General features: G+C 42.5%; 1 protein-coding gene across 1 annotated transcript; it reads left to right on the top strand.

Annotated features, from left to right (window-relative positions):
* Positions 1-2,017: 2,017 nt before the first annotated feature.
* LOC118411705 (DNA-binding protein RFX7-like) lies at positions 2,018-23,053 on the top strand. Its single transcript, XM_035814185.1, has 9 exons — positions 2,018-2,023; positions 2,397-2,567; positions 8,143-8,176; positions 9,368-9,464; positions 10,004-10,126; positions 13,014-13,215; positions 13,442-13,612; positions 15,395-15,577; positions 16,079-23,053. Exons 1-9 carry the CDS (start codon positions 2,018-2,020, stop codon positions 19,619-19,621), a joined length of 4,530 nt encoding a protein of 1,509 aa, XP_035670078.1. The 3' UTR covers positions 19,622-23,053.
* The last annotated feature ends 174 nt before the right edge of the window (positions 23,054-23,227 follow it).

Here is a 23,227-nt window from a genome sequence, read left to right on the forward strand (position 1 = left end):
AGAAAGACAAAAGTATTTACCTGCAAAAGTTTTTACTTTTGGCGCAGCGTAGAGTAGAGTAGAGTAGAGAAGAGTAAAGTAGAGTAGAGTAGAATAGAGTCGAGTCGAGTAGTTCACTCTGTGTCAAGGTATCTCTGATCCATCATCTGCTGCATTTTTGACAGAAGTCCACAGGTTTCTCTTGGATCAACTGAACCTCAGGACAACCTACATGTAAGCACAAAATTGACAATAAGTGAAAGGCAATAAACCAGCAGGCAAAGATTACAGAATCCTGCATGTGTTGACAATCCCTCCTTTTTCCAAACAGGCATATTTACAACGTTACAATACACCTACTTGCCGCTAAACTCATTAACTCATCAACAATACTTCTCGATTCTGGACTCGATACCATCTAGGTTCATAATATGTGTCAAAATTAATTACTGGGATTTTCAAGACGAGAAACGTGTAAGAAATCACCTTACTATAGTTACGTTCGCCACGCCCCCCTCCCAAGTCTCACGCATGGCCGATTTCGCGCCATGGCACAGCGCGGAAAATTCCATTTCCGCCACTACATCCCCAACTTAATGCTACAAATATGGTATCAAATTAAAGCTAAAAACATGTTCTATCGTATTTCTGGTGATGCAAATATATAACTGATTTCCATAGGGGCAAAAACAGCGACCAAAGTTTTTGAAAGAGCCATAAATGGACTTACCTTGCACGTAGAGATTTGCATCACACACCAAAATGTAGCTCAGGGCCTCTTTTATATATTCATGACGTTTCCATGGACCATAATTCTTGCTATATCCGGCGGAAACAGGGTCAAAGTGTGGAACGCATTTTTGCGTTCGGCGGAAATGGGGTCCGCGGCGAGCGCCGGGCGCCGGGCGGGCGTACCTGCCCATTAATCACGCTCTAACTCAACATCGGTGACTTATTTTTAAAAGAAATTTAGTACACATAGAGATAAGATATTGATTAGAAATCACAAGAAGTTTGGTGATTGTGAAAATTAAATTTATTTTTCTAGAATTATTTTAGTTGGCCGATCGCGGCCCGTAAACGCGTGGGAGTCATTTTCCGTGCGGCGTATAGGGGGTAATTGCGCTAGCTAAATTAGATGAGGAACCAAATATATGTGTATGAAGATGATTTGAAGATGCTGTAAATTGGCTTTTAAGTTTATGGGGATTTAATTGCTTGGTAGGGAGAAAAAGGGATGTTTGCTATGGTTTAACTTTCACAGTTGAAACAAATTGTAGGCAGGCAGAAGAGAGAACGAGCATTTTGTTTTAAATTTCACTGTGAAGATCGAGCTACATTAGGCCATGTTGATTTGATTAAATGTATAACATCATTTGCGGACCCAAAACTTATGAGAGTGTGCAAATAAAAAAAGTTGTCTTCATTTCAATATGAAATCAGTGGTTTATAGGAAGGTTGAAATTTGAAATAGATGCCATTTGCCTTCTACTTTATCAGTATTTAACTATACATTTTTCTACTGATTTCCATTCTTAACCACTGTTTTTGTTTGTTTACAATTGCCCTTTGAGCTTGCGATTAAGTTATCATATTTTTATAAACATATTTATTGGCCATTTGTTACATGTGTTTTGATCCTGCCATTTTCATTTTGACAGACATGATTTCCACACCTACACACTGCATACTCTCACCTCCCACTCCTGAAGATTAGCCTCATAACCTTTTCCTCATAATATCTAGGTCACTGAATCTGTTCATGAGCACTATTGTTTGCCACTGGAAATTTATGAAGGACAGCTGGTACAACGCCTGTCAATTATATTTCTTCACTTCAATTTCAAGCTTCACAAGAGAATGCATTTTTCTCTTCAAATCTTTACATATTTGGCTGTACGTTCGATGAGTTATTAATTTGTTTATTTTTGCATAATTAAGTGTATTGAGTGAAGGGAGGGGGCGTGTTTACCTTAGTGACCCCATGAAAATCGCATGCGTTTCACAGCTGCAAAGCATGGGTCATTGGATTTTGGATATGGGTGTTCTTGAAAAATATTTTATTTTATTTACTCCATTATCAAAGTAGTTACGTGTAATTTTACACCACTTTGTAATCCTTAAGTATTCTTTCTGTATTTTCAAGCATCTGTAAATGAGTTAGATCATCGAATTTGCAAATTTATTTGCGTTTTCTAACATCAAAAAATACGTCATTTCGGCTACACCCCTCCTTGGTTAATTGACCGTGTCCCCAATATGGCAGAGTGACGGAGCTAGTTCCCCAAACCGGGGTGTTTTTCTGCCAAAATCCACCCTTTTTCCGCCCCAATTTCCTTAAAATTTGGGCCAGGGGGAAGCTTCAGACCATGTAGATGGCGTATGCAGCAGGAAAATCGCGATCGGCGCGTTTTTAGCGTCACAGACGAGCTCGATCGGACAAAAGTTCCCCTCGCCTTCATCCGGCCTCCGAGCGAAAAAAATATGGGGGAAGAGGGGGAGAGTTCGGACCAGTTCACCGGTACACCGGACCAGAACACTCCGTCTCAGACACAGAACATGCAGAAACGACTGGAAAATACAATCAGGTAGGTCCCGCTCTACCATTTCTGCAATTTTCAGCCTCCAGCCATTTTGTAGTAGGTATAATTTACTGGGAAAATCGCCAAAGGGAATCGAATGATGTCACTCCGTGCCTCATATTCTTATTGTTTGCCGCATGCGTTTTCTTCACGATTCCACCCTTATTTTTCCTTCCCCTTAAGGAAATCATTTTTTCTTAACGAAAAGGGTGAGTTATTTTCTTAAAAATCCAAAGGAATGGAAGGTAGAGAAAGATATAGAGTGGGCCGAGAGCGTTTGGTGTTCCCTTTCTTTTTCTTTTCATGCCCTTTTACCTACAGCTGTTCATATTCAAATTACCCAAGTTGTTTGTGTCCAGTCCGGTCTATTGTTAAAGCGTTGCTGCTGTATTTTTTGGCCAAACACTTTAGAGAGGATCAGATTTAATTTCCTTAACAGGAGATCTTCAAGCCCTCAGAAGAAGTAGTGCTTTAAGTAGATTCTTAAACCTCAAGGAATATTTACTCGGATTCATTACAAATTGCATTTTGCTGACCTCTGACCTTTAATCAAATATCCCGGGAAAATAAGATTTTAAGAAGTGTAACTGTTACGTTGATTATAGCATGCCTGAAAATTTAGAAACACTACATGCTATAGCAAAATGCTCAATATATCTTGTATTTTTTTGTCCTTTAACCTATCCAAATTTCCCCTGTGTATTTTTTTTTGTGAGACAAAGGAACTTGGTGAGATCAAGGAGGTTACTTCCTTGTTAAGAGGTGCACTGACACACCTGTCTGTCTTATATATTTTGATGAAGGTCTGGGCTATTGGTTTTAGTCTATGTGTTGCATATCTCGATGTGTCCGCAAGTCTACGAAAACCTCGCCTTCCGCACTGGTGTTCCAGTGCTGATTCAATTGTCTGAACGGCCTCAGCACTGGTTTTCCAGTGCTGAGATTATTTCAGCACTCATTTTCCAGTGCTGATGGGCCTTGTTCGAGTGCTGAAACTCCCTCAGCACTGGTTTTCCAGTGCTGAATTTCTTTCAGCACTCGTTTTCCAGTGCTGAACTTCTGTCAGCACTCGTTTTCCAGTGCTGAAATGCCACCAGCACTCGGTTACCAGTGCTGAAATCCGGGGATATAGGGGCCGGGTCAGGTCAAAGGTCGTTCAGCACTGGTTACCCAGTGCTGAAACTGCCGTCAGCACTGGAATCGAGTGCTGATATACAAAAACCTCGCCTTCCGCACTGGATTTACCAGTGCTCGAGGACACTTCAGCACTGGAAAACCAGTGCTGTGAAATCTTCAGCACTGGAAAACCAGTGCTGACGTCTTTAAAGGACTGGAATGATGTGCGAACCAGTGCTGACGTCCTTCCAGTACTGGAATCAGTAAAAGGACTCAAATTTGACTTCGTTAAAAGTTACTTCGTGCAAAGAAAACTTCGTGTAAAGTTGTGTATTTTATTCGTTGTACATGTGTAACTGAAAGGTAGATATATGTATATGTGTAGGAGGTGTTTAAGGGATAGCTATCATTATAACAATAAGCAACTTTTTTATAATCCAGCAATGTCTTAAGTTTTAGTAGTAGAGCAAAGGACGTATCGTAATTCCGAATTACTGTATACTTAGTATCTCGGAGTCTCCCGATCTCTCAGCACTCCGTTTCCAGTGCTGAATGTTCGTCAGCACTCGGCTTCCAGTGCTGAATGTTCGTCAGCACTGGAAATCCAGTGCTGAATGTTCGTCAGCACTCGGTTTCCAGTGGTGAAGCCGGCGTTTCGAGTGCTGAGAGCGCGTCAGTACTGGTTTTCCAGTGCTGACGAACATTCAGCACTGGAAATCCAGTGCTGACGCCATCTTCAGCACTGGGTTCCAGTGCTGAAAAAGGAGGGCGAAGTTTTCGTAGTTTTGCGATGTGTCCGTAGTTATTTGCAAATTGTACTGTAGAGTGGCAGGATGTGAGGTAGTAGATGGTGGAACGGGGGACTGGCAGGATTGAAACTAATGAAAGGTTGGCTTTCCAGCCCGGGTCCAAAGTTGGTCCCAGAGAGAGAGAATGCATCGGCAGAACAACTGTTATTAGTGGTAACTGTGCATGCTGTAATAAGAGTGAATACAGTACATGGCCCAACCTTCCAAAGTGAGTTTTATCCACCCACACAGTTCTTCAACCTCAAAATGTCAAGGCTGATTATGTCGGCCCTAGTAATGACACACCTTCCTTGTAGTCTAATAGTAAAACACATGAAATGAAGTCTGACATTTCCACATTCAAATTAATTAATTGTGAGTCTGTAATTGTACATGTATACATGTATTGAATTAACAATCCCTAGTTACACAAAATGCTGATAGCTAGTTTTCATCATCATCATCCGGGGGTGCTGGTTGCACGGATGGACATGACACCAGTTTTAGTTCACACATACCGCTCTCTTTACATATACATATATCTGTATGGAGATGTCGTGTCCTTGTGGTTAGGTCATGATGCAAAAATCAGTTTTATCTGACGATAAACAGTTTGCATTTTGCATTCACACTTCAGACTTGCACCCACGGGCAAACCGTTTCAGTTCCTCGAAAAAGGCATGGTTTTGGAAAACCTATGCGTGTTAATGTGACCTCTGACCTGCTAAGGTTCCTGGTGTTGGATTAGAACTGAACCCATGTCTGACTGAAGGTTCATTCCTTCATGGGCCTGGAAATGGCTCTGAAGTCATCCTGGTTATGGTTCATGCCACGACGTTTCCTCTGGGTGTCCTGATAAAGCTCCCCCAACCCCCAGATATCACTACTTACCAGTTCCCCTGTCAACCAAGGAGAACTCGAGTTGGTGGCAAAAAAAAAAAAAAAACGGATTTTACGATTAAAAGCACGACTGAAATACCAGACTAGCCCCAAACCTCCATGTTCCTGCGTGAAGTTGGGCCCTTTAAGTTTAAAAGGCACTTAACACCAATTTCTGCACTTGACTTAGGTATAAATGAGTACCTCGTTATGGATGCATAAGGAACATCCCTTAGAATAGGACATTGAATGCAGGTCATGTCCATGTGTGAGGACTGGAGAGCCACACCTTTAGCCAAAAAAGAACCCATCAGGTTTTTTTAAAAGAGTAGGCTCTGATGCCACTCTGTCCTTCCTAACTAGTGTGAGTGGATCAGACAAATCTATAGGGATATGCAGCAATACAATACAAACTTGGTGTGTGTTATACCATAAGATGATTTGCTAGGTTTGCAATACTCACAAAATATTTAAGTTTTAAACATTGATTGATTGTGGAATTGCTGTACATTGTACTAAATTCTCTCTGAAGAAACTGAATTTTTAATCAATATCTGAGCTTCCTCCTCTATGACTCACATGAAACTTGAGCTGTGTTAAACCTGTGCAAAATGGGTGTGGGGTCTGTGGGCGGACATACCAGACCTCTAGATCTAGAGCTGCTGTGAATGTTATGACTGTACACTGTGCATGCACAATGTGCCATAAATCACTGTTTTATGCATGGTTCGCTTTGATGTACATGTATATGATTTTTGTAGCATTGTATGCATGTATTGCAATACTAAGTACCACTAGTGGTTCAAAGTCACACCTTAGCCGTTGCTAGGGGTAGCGCAATATTATTATATATATATTTGTAATAAGTTATAAATTTGCTCAAAATACCACCTGCATGTACTGTAACACATGTATGAACTAGTAGGTTACTCTAGGTAAAAATTAGACTTGGCCCAGTTACTTGTATTACTGACACTGTTTTAATTACAAACTTAAAACACTGTTAAATTTAAAAATCTTCTTTCCACATCTACTGTGAAATCAAGTCCCTTCAAAATGAAGTTCAATTTTCAAAAATACTAATCAAGACTACATAAATTTACAGATCCTATATTATACCAGAACCTAACCTGCACCAGTTCATGTACTGTTTGTATATGAGACATACAAACAGTACATTTTTGTAAATTTTGTTTCCTGATGATTAAGAGTATCGTTTAAATTAGCTATTCTGAGAAGTTCAGAAGAAGTTGATGTACTGGTAATGCGTTTAAGTTTTCAGTTATTTAGGAGAAAATGAAGTGTTTGCAGTGGTGCTTTTACCAGTTTAGGGGCGGCCCAAAGTCAGAAACCACCTGCACTGTACTATATTAACTTAGAATGACTCGTCAAGGGTATACAGATGGACAGAATAGTCGCCTTCAAAATATCATAATACGTAACAGGTATAAAATATGACAAAGCATTCACAGGAATAGTAAACTGGCACTGTGATATATGGATTGGGCGGAGAATGGAGATACAGCCCGCAATATAGCCCAGAATTGCCTGCTGTTGAGGGCACTGTTTCTCGTAAAATCCTGTCGTAAGGACCAATAAAATCAGGTGATGTTGACAGGTAATTCTATCTTCTTTGCTTTAGAGCTCTTTATGATGACCTCTGTCCAACCAATTGCAAGAATCAATAAAAAATATGCTTTCTTAGCACATTTTATAGAACTATTAGCAAAGCATTTTACTCAAGTTTTAAGATATATCATTCATATGTGTGCAAAATACTCTCATTTTCATTATCAAGAAATGGTAAAATCTACATTATGGTAGATTTGCAAGTCCCAAGCAATTTATTCATTGAAACAATTTTTGATACGTTTTAGACGAGTGAATGTGTACTTAGTACATGTAAACATGGATTTAGAGAATTGCCTGGAAGGAACTTGAAAATGTGAGTTTTTTAAGGAATATCTACAATCTCTATTGGAACTTGAATGAATTTGGTAAAATGTCTTGGTAGCAGATCAGATGAATTCCGAAAAATATTTATGTATTCTGTAAAACTTGTATGTATCCTGGAAAATTCACGTTGACACTTCTAAAGGCACCTCTGAAATCTTCACTGAATGCAGCACACTGCTATTAGTATTACACCCCTTTCTAGATAGGGAAGCAAAATTAGGTCATATGCAGACTCACACACCTGCACAGACATTTCCACAGACATTTCCACATCAACATTCTGACATCCCCTGTATTTGAAAAATAACTGTTGACTAGAAACATCATCAGTCTTATTATAGAGAAAACCTACATGTACATGTTAAGTTGCATACAGTGTTGTAATATAATGGCTATATTAACACCTGATGCAATGTTGTATCATGTGTAAAGGTGCGTGAGGTGTCATAAAATAGGAGCTTGACAGATGGCATGTTTGCCTGATAAGGGGAATGGAAGGAGTCTCTGGGGTATAGAATGAGATTTGTTTTGTCCAATAATATATGGTCAGGCATGTCCAGGTACATTTTGTATCCCCAACCTCTTCCTGCTGTATAAGTGTGTTCCACATTTCTTACAGTCTTTTTTTTCAATGGGATGGGAAAAAATAAGATAAATGATGCAGGTATAATTTGGCACCAGTGTATTGAAACTAAGAATCTGTACTCAGTAGTAGTAGGTAAAAAGAACTTATCTATATACATGTATATTGAAAATAGAAACTTTGATTATATATACACTTTAGTTAATACCTATAGAAAATGCTTTTGTTTTTCATTGCTCTGTTCTTTTGTTTCTTTCAGTCAACCAGTTCAAGACAAGATCTCAGCCATTGTGGTAAGTTGGTCCTGCTTTCTAGGACATCTCTGTTATAACATGTATTATATAAGCGAATACAGTATGACACTTGAAACATTATGATGATTTGTATGTTGCAGAGAAAAGAAGTTTTGGAGCACTGAAGAAGAAATGAAACTCCAACTTGATCGATAGGAATCAATCCAAATGTGTTTAATGTCAGTAACAAATCTGGTACAGAGGTTTAAACAATTTCCTTGGGGAAATATGCAGGGTAGGATAATAAGAAAAGAAATATGATTAAAGTTGGACATAGAGCCCTTAATTTTGACTTGCAGTAACCCCTCAGTCATTGACCTTTGTACAGGGCATAAACTTTAGATAGAGTTAGAAGCACTGCAGGCCATTCCCATATCTCTTCTGAAACTCATAACTATAAAGATTCACACAAGAATTCAGGCTCTGTATCTACATGTACATGTATGTCTCTCTCTCTCTATAGCCAGTATAACATCTTTCTATATAACACAACAGCTTGAATTCATCTAAAGCTGGTATAACTGTTTTTTGACATGGCACACCAGCTTGAATTCATTTACAACTGTTAAAAGTTGTAATTGAAGTAGGATCAAGCTTGTGTTTAGCAATCACTCAAGGCGCTGTAAACTGTCACTATGGACAGTTAGTCACATACTGGTCATACCACAGTTAATAAACTACACACATTGTCAGTTCCGACATAGATTTCTATTTCTTATCAGATACAAGATTTAGTGTAAGTTTGTCCAGGCGGTGATGTCCCTGTAGCTCGATCGACCTGACAGTTAAGCTCCTCTTTCCAAGTAGTTGATAACTGGGAGACCCTGGTTCAAATCCTTGGAAGGGCATTCAGGGCAGCACTTAATCAAGTTAATGTCTTTCCGAAGGGATGCAGAGACATGGGGGTTCTGTTTTCAAGTCAGGTCTTGAGCAAGTCAAAGGAGAAGGGCTAGCAAACCCTTCCTGTAGAAATATACCCTGCTTCTGAAACAGCAAGGAAACTTGCCACCATACAAATATATGTGCCACTAGGTACTGTATTTAGGGTCTGAACAAAACGAACGAACAGCTTGTACCTATACCTGTTCAGGTACTTTGGACCTGTACCTTAACAAGGTACACCGTGCCAGTACACAGACATGTAGCCCCTGTATATATATTGATATTCCAAATCATTTCCCACCCTTGTAGGAAGATGTCTCATCGTTCTCAGACTTGGAGAAGCTGCTTTTGTACCTGAAGCTGCCACAGGGGGTGCCAGGAAGAATGAAGAGTTTAAACCACAGAAGTAAGGAAGTCAAACTGTTTTCTCTAATACAACAACAGCATCATGCTCTACGTGTATGTTACGGCTGCTTAACTACATGTTACATCAGGTAAAGGTACAAAGGCTAAAGTATTTGACAACGCAACTTTCTATCGTTACTCATGACAGAAACATGAGAAGATAATTGATAGATAAATAATAAGTTAACAGGATATCTAATTAGTATTTCGACTATATCTCATCTGTTCAGGTATCTTTTATAGAGAACCCATGCTTTTGAAAGGAACTCAAATCAAAATGGTGCTGATTTCAGTGACCATACAATGTTTCTATCCATACTATCAAGAAATTTTCATCTTTATAGTCAGAACAACACATTTTGGTAACAAAATAAGCCAAAAGATCTTCTTTTCAATCTAGTAGTAGAACTAGTATGAAGCACTAGTACTAATGAAAACTTGTTTTATAGTGTGCTTTAAATATTGTTCCTTTGAAGTTTGACAAGTGAAGTGTCAAATTTATAAATTATTAGTAATAAGCTTTTATGTCAATGTCTGTAGTGCACAGCCCTCCGGTATTGCTTCTCGTGTGGAGCAGACCAACGCTCTACACTGGATCCGCAGTCATCTGGAGGTACATCCCGACACTTCCCTGCCAAAACAGGACGTGTTCGACGAGTACAAGTAAGTGGGACTGCTTCAACCTTAGTCTTATCAATATCATGATAGAATTTGTTGCATTTAATTTAGAACTCTTTGCATGTCACTTGATTTATGTCCGGTGCCTCTCCGCCTCTGCCACCTAAACCGCTAGGCTGCCCAGTAGTCTTGATCTTGCATGGCCTTCCCCATGCTTTCCTTTGCTCTTTGCATAATCGGAAAAATTGCATTAGAAAAACACTGTACAAGAGGTAATGTTTGCAAGGATTTAAATTTCTGGTGGACAAAAATGTAATGTTTGTGGAGGTTTAAGTTTGCTGTTGAAATGGGGGTAGGCAGACTGACAACAGAAGGAAAGTTTGCATGGTTGCTTTCATGAAAACCATGAACATAAACCACAGCTAACATTTCCCATCTCAATGTAGTGCCAAAGACAATAGGCCAGTTCACATTTTCACATACACTTGCCCAGTGTGATGCATTGTGGGTATTATGTCAAAATGGGACACCTGAGAGTCAGCACGTCACCGGAACGTACTGCGCCTGCGCGAAAAGTATAGACATGATAATCTCCTGGTTTACTGAATGTCCTCATTTAAGAAAGTGTGTGCGTATATAAGGGTAAAACTCCGTGTACGTTTTACATGAAGCCATGTCTCTAACATATACTGTGCAACAAGCGGGATTTCAATGCAATGTTAAAAAAACAACCAGTGTTCGCGCAGGCGCAGTACGTTCCGGTGACGTGCTCTGAGAGTCTAACATAAAACATGTCTAGACATCTAGCATCCATGATTGACCAGACAAGACTGTCAAGAAGTTAGCGATCCTCACCTGTGACTGTGCACATGCACAGTTTAAACTTTGAACTGGCTTATTGTGATAGAAAGAATGTTCATACCACAAAGTGCACAGTCAATATATAGGACCAATTCTATGTGTACTATTGTCTGCAGGATATTGTACAGAGCTGCATCTTCCTTGCTGCCTCTGTGTTTCTGCCTGCACAGATAAAAGAATAGTTGCTGGTGTCTGTTCTGTTGTCACATTACCATGGCAACGGGCTAGAAGAGATCCAACTGACAACTTTTACTTTACTGAACTGTTTGACAGATATTGTGCTGACAGGGCTCGTGACTGCGACTAGATTTGGTCGCAATGCGATCGTAATTTTAATAATGCGCCTATTTTTTAAATGATGGTCGCACGGCGCGCCAATAAAAAAATGAGCAAAAAAATCAAAATTTACCGGTACGCCCTTATTTCCCCCCGAAAACTTCGCTCAAAGTTAAAAATTCGCCGATTCCGGCCTTCACCGAGCCGCCATTTTGATTCTAACTCAAGTCTCGCGCAAGTCTCGCAGTAACTCACATCTCGCGAATCGCGAGAGTCGCACCCCATTGGCCATTTCGGCGTGACGTAGCTCACCCAAGCGCCATTATTGGTGGAATATCTGATATCCCCGCTGTGATCGTGGGAAAAATCACGCAGGAACGCTTCAAAAGCATGTAACTTTGACGAAAACTCATCGAATGCCTTAAGTCCTTGGTGATAAGTACATGTATTGGATTCTTTTGGAGTTTTTTTGCTTGTTTGTCGGTGGAATGCGGGAAAAACAACAGCTAATGCGACGATGACAAACTGGGGAGGGGGGCGGTGTCGGCACTGAAGTCGTAGAAAATGTTGAACGGAGGTCGCGATTTTTTCACGGTTCCTTCAGATATTACTTTTGTTGCAGTGTTTATTTTCAAAAGACTGATAAATAGATGTTGTTTGTTGGGAAAAGTTCGATTGATTTGCCCTTCGAACACATCTTTTCTGCTAGATTTTTTCAACTGAAATAATGAATTGTTTGTACACAGATTTTTCTATATAAGTTAACACTGATGTCACAGGCTAGAAGTAAACCTCTAATTTTTCAGTGCATCTATTTTCAGCTATGTTCTTAACAAAGTAGAAGAGATACAAAAGAAATACAAGATGTACCTGACAGTCCTGGCTACACTTTCTCCTCTGTTGGTTTGCAGATTTTCTTGTAGACTTCTTTAGTTTTTTGTTGTTGTATATTTAACAGTCAAGTTTCACCTTTAGCAGTAAGGTTAATTCACTCTTCCTGATTGTGTGTATTAACTTATGAAACATTATAAAAATCATATATTGTAAGGAATCAGTGTTATATTACTTGAAAGTGATCTCATGTATTCTCTTGTTTCTTGTTTGGTTACTGGGTAATTATGTATAATATATTAATTCTTTAAGCCATACCCACCTCTAGTCAAAAACATTGATTATTGGAGTAATACTTTGTATGGCTTCAGACGTTTGCTTGTGCTCCCAACCTTTCATAGTGGTGCTCCTAACTTTTTGCTGACGCTCCTAAGTTTTAGGAGTTAGGAGCGCCATGCTCCTAGGTCAAAAAGTTAGTCTGGAGCCCTGTGCTGGTACTGTCTATACTTTATAGGTTCACGGCCCTGTTCGTTGTTGTTCCTCACCTTGTAGTGTACAGTGAAACTACCCTGGGAACCAGATTTTTAGCCAGGGTCAGCCAAGAATCTGTTCAGCAGCCAAAACAGTTCTTTCCGAGTACCTTAGATTATAAAACACTCCGGGATTTGTCATGCAGGTAGATTTTGCTAGCCTGGCTAAAAGTCTGGTTTCCATGGGTAAGTTGCACATAAGGTAGCAAGTTTCCTTGCTGCTTCAGTAGCAGGGTATTATATATTCTAAAGGGAGGGGTTGCTAGCCCTTTCCCTAACGTACTCCAGGGACGTATGCAAATACATGTACGTTGATCTCCCTGTTATAAACTGATTGGAATTCAACTGTGAGGCAGCTACCAGTTGAGCTACAGGGACATCCATACACAGTCCTACTTCATGAATATTTAAACATCAATATCCCCTTTTCCCAGAACCTACTGTGACAACATGAAGTATCGCAACTTGAGTCCTGCAGACTTTGGCAAGATGATGAAGATGGCATTTCCCAACCTGAAGGCACGCCGTCTGGGCACTCGCGGGAACTCCAAGTACTGTTACGGTGGGCTGCGGAAAAAGTCGGAACTCCAGCCTCCCTCCTTCCCCTCTCTGGACCTCCCCTCTAAGTCAGATCAGGTTTGTACACATTATATTAGTGTCAGATCAGCATAGTACAGCTTCTATTAGTGTGGAAGTTCACCTGTGGCAGTGATTCATAGGCAAAGGTTCCATTGAAAAAAGACCAAATCTTTACATGGAGAGAAAATTTTCTTCTTCATATTTGAATGAAACTTATTCCTCACATCAAGTTGTAGCTTTTTATGATTATCAGAAATATTAAACTTTTTCATTTATTCACCAGATTAACTCATCTACGAGCCTACTCCAAAGCCTGTCATGTCCAGCTGAACAAAACGATGACCAGATTGTATCAGCGGCGAGTTACCTGATATGCGAGTGGGCGCAGGGCGCTCTCAAACGGTCATTCGACACTGTGCTTGACCTGGCCCGGTACCTGATACTCAACAACGTGGTAAGGTCATGTTCACTGTCAAAGGGAACAGTACTTTGCAATTATTGATGTGTTGTGACACATTTCATCAAGAGCTTTTAAAACATCCTATTCAGCAATGTAAGATGGTTTCCAAAAATGTGGTATGGAAATATGATAATATTGATACATTGTATGCTGCATTGTAACCAAAACAATTTACACTTACAAGATACAAGACAGTGAAACCTGTCTATAGCAGATCCGCAAGGGACTGGTCAAATTTTACAACTATAAAGAAAGGTAAGGCGCCGGACCCGGTAAGGCACCAGACCCGGTAGGCTTCCAGACCTGGTAAGCTTCCAGACCTGGTAAGCTGCCGGACCCGGTAAGGCGCCGGACCCGGTAAGGCATCGGACCCGGTAAGCTGCCGAACCCGGTAAGCTGCAGGACCCGTTGAGCTGCCGGACCCGGTGAGCTGCCGGACCCGGTGAGCTGCCGGACCCGGTGAGCTGCCGGACCCGGTGAGCTGCCGGACCCGGTGAGCTGCCGGACCCGGTGAGCTGCCGGACCTGGTGAGCTGCCGGACCCGGTAAGGCGCCGGACACGGTAAGGTGCCAGGCCCGGTAAGCTGCCGGACCCGGTAAGCTGCCGGACCCGGTAAGCTGCCGGACCCGGTAAGCTGCCGGACCCGGTAAGGCGCCGGACCCGAAAAGCTGCTGGACCCGGTAAGCTGCCGGACATGGTAAGGCCCCGGACCCGGTAAGCTGCCGAACCCGGTAAGCTGCCGGACCCGGTAAGGCGCCGGACCCGGTAAGCTGCTGGACCCGGTAAGGCGCCGGACCCGAAAAGCTGTTGAACCCGGTAAGCTGCCGTACACGGTAAGGCGCCGGACACGGTAAGGTGCCGGGCCCGGTAAGCTGCCGGACCCGGTAAGCTGCCGAACCCGGTAAGCTGCCGGGCCCGGTAAGGCGCCGGACCCGGTAAGGCGCCGGACCCGGTAAGGCGCCGGACCCGGTAAGGCGCCGGACCCGGTAAGCTGCCGGACCCGGTAAGGCGCCGGACCCGGTGAGCTGCCGGACCCGGTGAGCTGCCGGGCCTGGTAAGCTGCCGGACCCGGTAAGCTGACGGACCCGGTAAGGCGCCGGACCCGGTAAGCTGCTGGACCCGGTAAGGCGCCGGACCTGAAAAGCTGCTGAACCCGGTAAGCTGCCGTACACGGTAAGGCGCCGGACACGGTAAGGTGCCGGGCCCGGTAAGCTGCCGGACCCGGTAAGGCCCCAGACCCGGTAAGCTGCCGAACCCGGTAAGCTGCCGGGCCCGTTAAGCTGACGGATCCGTTAAGCTGACGGACCCGGTGAGCTGCCGGACCCGGTGAGCTGCCGGACCCGGTGAGCTGCCGGACCCGGTGAGCTGCCGGACCCGGTAAGCTGCCGGACACGGTAAGCTGCCGGACACGGTAAGCTGCCGGATCCGGTAAGGCGCCGGACCCAGTAAGGCGCCGGACCCGGTGAGCTGCCGGACCCAGTAAGTATATAGGGACCACCTGTTTACCCGGTAAGCTGCCGGACCTGGTAAGGCGCCGGACCCGGTAAGCTGCCGGACCCGGTAAGTATATAGGGAGCACCTGTTTACCCGGTAAGCTGCCGGACCCGGTGAGATGTTGGACACGGTAAGTATGTAGGGACCACCTGTTTACATAGATACAAGTTTTTCTGTTACCTGTTCTTGATCAGTTATGGCTGTGCATATTAAAAAAAGGCACTGTTTTATATTTTCCTGGACAGGTGTACTTAGTTTACTTGTTTTGTGTTACACCTGCAGGTTTCAAGGGCGTCAACAGCTGCCTTCACAGTACTCCACGCAGGTGACAAGGCCACAACGTCACCACGGGCTGGCTCAGCCAATGGGGGAGCCTCCCTGAAACCGTTGCTGTCACCGTCACCGTTTGGTAAACCACTGGATGCAAAGCAACAGTTACAGCGGAAAATCCACAGGAAACAACAGGTAGAGGAATCCTTCTCTGGAGATAGTTTCTTCAGTCAATTTAACAACAAGCAAAAAGTAGAGCAAGCTGTTGTTGTTTTTGGTTAGATTTGTTCCAAAATAGGAATAATGAATTTTTAGTACACAAACACAAAGGTGCACAGACTTGCATTAAATTGCCCTTACATTCACATTAATTGATTGAGACATTTTAGAATCTTTTGCCATTACTGTTTTGAAAAAAACATCCACTTGTGTTGATGAAAAAGCCATATAAAAGAGTAGTACAGGAGAATGAGAGATTACATTCGTCAATCAATATATCAAAGATAGAACAAATCTACAGTCTAGAACCATTTGATTTAAATTTTAATCTGTGACACAATGCTGATTCAGAGGCATTCAGTTCGGAAGTTCAAGTTCCATGTAGAAAGACTGATTTATATTTAGATTGTCTTTAGAAGAGAGAGCTGTAATTGTTTTTATGTACTCAAATATTTTGCTTTCTTTAAAAATTTGCAGGCTGAACAGCTTAGGAAGTTACGAGAAGAACAAGGTGTACCGGCATCTCAAGCAGCAGAACAGGTCACCCCTCCTCAAACACCTACCAATCAGGGAGCATCTTTCCAGCTGCCAACCAATCAGGTACCAGTTTCCCCCATCAAGCAGACCAACCAGGTTGCAGCTGTCATTATCAAAGTAACGAATCCTGTGACAGCTTCTTCCATGAATCTGACCAATCAGGTGCCTGCTTCCTCCATTGCTCAGGCAGATAAATATGAGACTGTGACATCAGCGAAACCCTCCGGCTCAGGGGATGAAAACAAACACAAGACACAAGACAAAGGACCAACAACAAGTAAGAAAGGTGACCAGGATACTGGAGTGTCATGTCCCTTGAACAGTGCGCCTAAAACTCAGGATGCTTCTAAGGCAAGTGCAGAAGCTGTGAACTCAGGAAAAGTATCAAAGGGGGGTAAAACTGCCACATCAAGTGCTGCTGGACAGGCAAAGAAAACGGTAGCTCCAGGGGAAAATAAGACTGTTGTAAACTCAGCAACAGTTGTCCTGCAAGGCATATCAGAGACTAGCAAGACTGTGAGTGCAGGAGGTGTGTCTCCAAGGGACTCGCTGACTTTAACTGTCACTTCTACAACTAGCTCATCCCAGGGAAAGTCTTCAAACAGTGCCTTTGGAAAACAGGCTGTCAAGTCAGGTAGAAAAGAATCCCCTGGCAAGGTGACAACACAGAGGACAACACCAAACGTAGTGGTTGCTCCAAAGGGTAGCATCCCCACCATCGCGGTGACGCTCCCGTATATCTACAAACTTGTCTCACCTGTCGTAACTACGTCCTCCTATTCTTCAACCGCTCCAACTACCTCTTTGCAATTGAACGCTGCTGTATCCAGCCAGAAACCGTTGTCCACAGCCGTGCCTGTCGGCACCGTCCTCTCTACGGGAACAGCGCCAATCATCCGTGTGGTTTCCTTGGCAACCACTGGGGCCCCACCGGCTTCAATTTCTAGCGCATCAGGGCATCTTGCTGCCCTCGCAACACGACAAGTAGCAACCAACCAGAAACCTGGCACTGCGGTTGTAGCAATCCCTCAGATATACACCACAACCAGTGAAAGCACCATGGCTGTTCCCATTGCTACGGTGACATCATCTGTTGCCAAGGCAACAGAGGTTACCATGGTGACAACACCATCCCTTGTCTCAACAACATGCAAGGCGAAGATTGCTGTATCAGCAGCTTCGGAGAAGAGACCAGCCAGTGAAGCCTCGTCGCCTGCAAAACGATTGGCCGTGAGCCGGGTTGTGGAAGATAGGACACAGAGTAACTCCTCTCAAAACAGACAAAGGACCACACCGCAGTCAGAAAACACTCCACAGGACAGTTCCCCCTGCATCCAGATGGTGGCCAGTACACAACCAAGGCAGGGGCTGCCACATAACTCGCCTTTGCAGGTTGTTAACGTGAACACGCTTGTTGCTGATAGCAACAGATTGCCACAGGATGCCCAACCCAGCAACCAGAGCAACGGGGGTGAGCTGAAACTAAGTATGCCCAGTCAGGACTTGCTATCACCAAATCAAGAAGTCAGGAATATTATGCAGCAACCCTCCCACCTCTCCTCAAAAATGGCATCCTCCAACCTAAGCACACAAGGGAATAGAAGTAAAGGCAATACTCCGCTGCCGGAGATTGCAGAGTTGGTGGATTACCAGTATGGGTCAAATCTTTCACACACCAACACTCCCACCCCAAGAAGCAACCTGCCTTCCCCCTGTATGGAGATGGAACAGGCCATGAGACAGCAAGCTCCATTGGCACAGGATACAATGATGGCTTATACCACTCTTGCGCAGGAGACCCAGATAAATATTCAGTTGCAGCAAAAGGTCGTCCAGGATGCTGTCGACCAGGTTATTCAGTCGACCACACCCATGTCCACCCCACGTGCCACCCCTACTCAAGGAATGGGCACTCCCAGGGCCACCCCTACCCAAGAAATGCTGACTCCGAGGCACACCCCTACATGTATGTCCATGTCTGCACCCAACAGCATACCGCCAAGTCCCGTGGATCAGCAGGAACCGTTCTCGTTCATGCCCATACAACAGAACCCTGTATATGACGATGGTAACATGAACATTAACACCTCCAGCCCCATCAAACCCATGCAAAGACCGAGGGCAACGCATTTTAATGCTAACAACTCCAACTCGAACCCCGAATGGGCAGACAAACAGCAAGGTAACACTGCCTCCAGTCGACAACACCCTCCACCGAGTTATCAAGAGACGATTGCACAGAGGAATGGCAGCAACAACAGCAGCAACGTGCAAAAGCTGGGAGGCGGCTCCGTTTTCCGCAACCCCAACGAGAGTGCGGCTGTTTTTCGGAGTCCTACTAACGGACAGGACAACATACAGCAAATCAGACAACGCTTCATTCAAGAGAGGCTCGGTCAGAATAGATTTTCTAACCATCCGGCATACACGATGAGAAGAAACCCCCATCGTAACCTGTCCGGTGGTTCAAACTCGTCATTAACATCTCCCTTGGTTTCGCCGTGTAGCAGTCGCAGCATCACGCCGGTGTCTCCGATCATGGAACACGGAAACCAGATGGATGCGAGTTACGGCAGTCTGAATCAAAGTACCGGATCGAGAATCCACCTTCCCCAGTCGCCAATTTACCCATCAGGCCATGCTGGTGTAAGCTACCCGGTGCAGAATCGTAATCGCCACCGTAACTTATCCGGGTCGATACTGTACTCGCCCCACCACCAGTCCAGCCTGAGTGCCCAGCTGAGGGCGTACACTCAACAAATGCATCAGCAGCAACAACACCAGCAACAGCAGCAGGCTGTTCCAACAGATCAACAGCCCCCCACCACCTTCAGGAGCCAGTCAGTGCCGTTACCCGAACTTTTGAACAACATAGCTGGTTTCAATAATTATAACCAGCAGGTTAATGTTAACCAAGATTACACAAACATGCCAAGCCAGACAAATGTAGGTACCTACGCAGCAAAACGAAACTTGACAGAACTGTTGGAGAAAGAGAGCGCTCAGGGTTATTCCGATGATCCGACGTACGAGGACGTCAGCAATGCCTTACAGGCTAATGCAGGGAATTACCAAGAAAACATTCTTCAAACTGACTTCCAAAATGGCAGCCAAGGTCAAGAGGAAGTGCAAAATCAGGGATATGGTGTGAACCAGTTCGGAACCCAAACATGGCCGAGTGGCGGGTCGGGTAGTACGTCACCGGACCTGATTAACGAAATCGCAGCAAACCTGGCCTCGATGGAAGAATTCAGTAACCTCGACAGCAACTCTTTGTTTGATCCGAGTAAAGTACCTGACTCAGACACACCGTCGACGCTGGACGACATGACAAGTCTCCATGACGTGGGCTCGTTCACGGAAATGTGTGACGATACGGGCGCGCAAGGCTGTGGTGGTAGCGTTACCGGTATGGACGTGATGGGGGGAAACGGTAACTTTGCTCTCACCACGAGCACAGGATATGGTGTGCAAGGGTGGTGAGAGTGACATGTTCGTCACACCCCTTCAGAAATGGTTTAGTCCAAAGCTATGTGAAAGTGTGTGCTGTTGGGTGGTTCCATTTTTGAGAATCATGGGGATGGTGTTGTACATAGTTTTTGACATGAACAGTCATGTTTAATGTACAGTCAGATGATCTATGGGATGATTGCCATTCGGGCTTAGCAAAGAGTTTGTTTAAAGGGAAAATGTTGTAACCAGGTATGAATGTGGAGTTTAAAAAAAAAAACAGTTAAACATCTTAAATTTGTTTAAGCATCTATTGCTCTCACCAAAACATATTTCCATGTCCTGCTCAATCTTTTGCAACAATTGTTGAATACAAGGAAGTAAACCAAATACTTTCAAATTTTACTGCTAAGATAAGCATTTTCAAATCTTCCACAGTTTTAAATGGGAAGACAATTTGCTGTTTAACAGAGAATACTACACTGTACATTTTTTTTAAGATTGGCAGACACATTACAGATGCAGGGGAAATGGTAACAATATTGTGGCGAGACCTTTCACTATGGAGCAAAATAAGCACTTATTAGTTATGTATAGAATTGTTCCTCTGTGTGGACATTGTCTGGTCAGATCAGGTCTCACAATTGACATCAAAACAAACAAAAGTTATGGTAGACATTCAACAAAGAGTTCCAAAAAAGATGATAACTAAACTTGTAGTTTCTGGGTAGAGTTGATTTTCAAACTGTGCAATAATAGAGCAAAAGCAATAGAAAACCAACAGAAAATATCCTTCAATTGAGAGGACCTTTGGCATTGAAAATGAAAGTTTCTGGTATTCGAATACGGTTTTAAATCAGAATATCCTCCAAATAAGGCTTTGAGCTATGGCCATGGCTTCTTTCTAAAATTTTGCTTTGTACATATGACAAAAAGATAAGTCATTTGCTTGGTGATCTGTGGCATGGGTATGTCTGGCCATTGAAAGAGCAAGATTTTTAATGAGCATAGTGTAATTTTCTGAAAAAAATGCCACTGCTAAAGCTATGGTCACTTTCTATACTCTGCTTCCTTGTTTTTGGTGCTAAATGTTCTGTATATAAGGTAGGTACAATGAACTAGAAAACTGTTGAATGAAGTTTTTGATAATTGAATGAACTTCATATTACTAAAATTGCCCTTTTCTAGGGAGTCCATTTTGTATGATATGATTTTAGATGTAAAATTTTAAAACTTTTTTTTTTTAATTTTCGAATTTGTCTACGCGTGCTATGCTATGCTGTGAAATGTCCTGCCCAAAATGTTCAAACCACTGATATTGAAATATTATCATCAAATACTGGGATGGCTGAAACAGCTCTTATGCAAATAACACCAATTATTGATCAATAGGAACCTTCTAAAGTAACAGCATTGATTGATTGACACATTGACCTGTTAATGATACATGTAGTACATGTACTTACTACAAGAAGTGTACAAAATACAAGTCTACCCACTTTAACAATAACACTAGTAACAGCTGATGGAATGGTACATTCAAAATGTAGACCGTATTTTGAACTAGGCCCACATAGTCTAAGACCCCGTTAGAACTGAATTGAGCTGGAAATGAAGAACAAAGTCAAATTCAATAGGTTCTTGAATTCTTCTAAAACCATTTTTCACAGGAAAAATGTCAACTTGAGGCTCTGCTGTTTTGAGACAACTTCACGCTCTTACAGCACTGTGTGTGATTTTAGAAAAGCCATCTTTAACTTGCACCCTGCTGAAGTAGCCTTTTGGCATCAGATTTGTATTGGTTATGGGCTTAGTTAGCAGGAAGAAGGTTAACTTGTTATATACATCTTGACTTGACATCTTTACCACCCCCACCCCCCTTAGATGTACATTAATTGGTGCACTGAAACTACATGTACATTGTCCATGCAAAGCTAGCTGCCCTTTCAGCTTTAAAATATGTGACTTTGATGGTGTTCTGATGTTGTTATGGTAACTTCATATAAACAAGGTCAACTAGTAGAGTTCAGTGTATCAATGGCTGCTGGAATGTCTAAAACAAACCTGGCCAGTATGAGAATAGCTACTGGCTCCACCCCTGTGGTGGTGCCAAAATGTGTAGCAAACCAGCACCAGTTGACCTTTGATGAACTGTACTTGACCTGTGACCTTTGCTGTGCTGTGCTGTTGCAGTGACCTCAGTGTGCCTGGTATACATAATGTGTGAAAATGTGTCATGTGTAACATTAAATAATCAGTGCTTTCTGTGATAACCCCAAATATCCCTTTGTACAGCAAAATAACACAACTATACAAATATTTGTGATCTTGCCAGTATATTTTAATACAAATACATGTTGATCCTTAAATTGTGATTGTACAGCTTTGCTTGTATGATTTTGTGTTGAAAATTGTATTGTTTGAATTTGTTTTGGTTTTTGAAGTTGTTTCTTTTGTTGTGTTGATTGTTACAATATTGCATCAGAACTGCTACTTAAGTACTTATTCAAAAGTACGACCAGTCCTTTTCATTTTGCATGTGATTCTGTTGATTATCATATCCTTACTAGCCATAATCACTCCTACATTTTTAACCAAATTTTCATGTTGATCTGTATGCAACAGAGTCACTGGCTTATCAGAAACCCAAAAAATATTATAATCTCCCATCCGACCAAAATTACCACTTTTCATGTTCATGGACCTCAGTTAATGGTAGCCTGAAGATGTAAAGATTTCCCCTCCAAACTTTACTATGTGATCGTGAAGATCAGGTAATGTGTGTTTTGTACACATGTACATTTAGCACAGCAATAACACAATAGTCCATCCCTATTCTAGAGTCATGTATGTAAACAGCTTGGAAGCAACCAAATCTGAATGTTCTAGATGAAAACCATCTTTCTATCTGCTAATATAGTTTCTGTGTGCTAGTATAGCCTGAATTACAGTCCTGTGTTGGACAGTTCAAACAGTTCCTTCTTGTGATTGTTCTACAGACTCTTTCTGTGCATACATTCAACCCAGGATAATTCATAAGTTCCTTTTGCTACTGTTTGCTCTCATGATACCACACTACTTTGAATTGTCATATGTTATCGTCAGAATGCACTGTTGTTCCCCATCAGTTCTCTGTTTCTCCCATACCTAAGTCTAAGATTTGATCAGTCAATCAGTGATGATGCCTGGTGACTTGGCTGTTGAAAACAATTAACAATAGGAATGAAGAACAATGAATAACTGATTAACTTCCAAGGGCTACTATGTAGATTCTACATTCCTGTTGTCTGACGTGATGTTGACCTTGACCTCCCACTGTAAAGTCACCTTTGAACTCTTGTGGCTTCGGCCTTTGACCTGTGAAGTTGACATTTGACCTCCATGTTGGAAATCTCCTGTCTTGTTTGCATGATGACTGTTTTTTGACCTACATCATGTAGGAAATAAAATTGGGAAAACTCTTCATTTTTTATGTGTGATCACTTTCTAATAATCATACTGTCATGAAAATCGTTCGATTTTAAAAACTATGAAATATAGCTTCAGGGAAGATAAGGACGCACTTAAGACGTTTGCAGGTCTATTTTACAGAGATATTTCAAGTAAACTCGTACATTTTGTGTATATACAAAAATATGT

This window comes from Branchiostoma floridae, chromosome 3, assembly GCF_000003815.2.
Source record: "Branchiostoma floridae strain S238N-H82 chromosome 3, Bfl_VNyyK, whole genome shotgun sequence".
NCBI lineage: Eukaryota > Metazoa > Chordata > Leptocardii > Amphioxiformes > Branchiostomatidae > Branchiostoma > Branchiostoma floridae.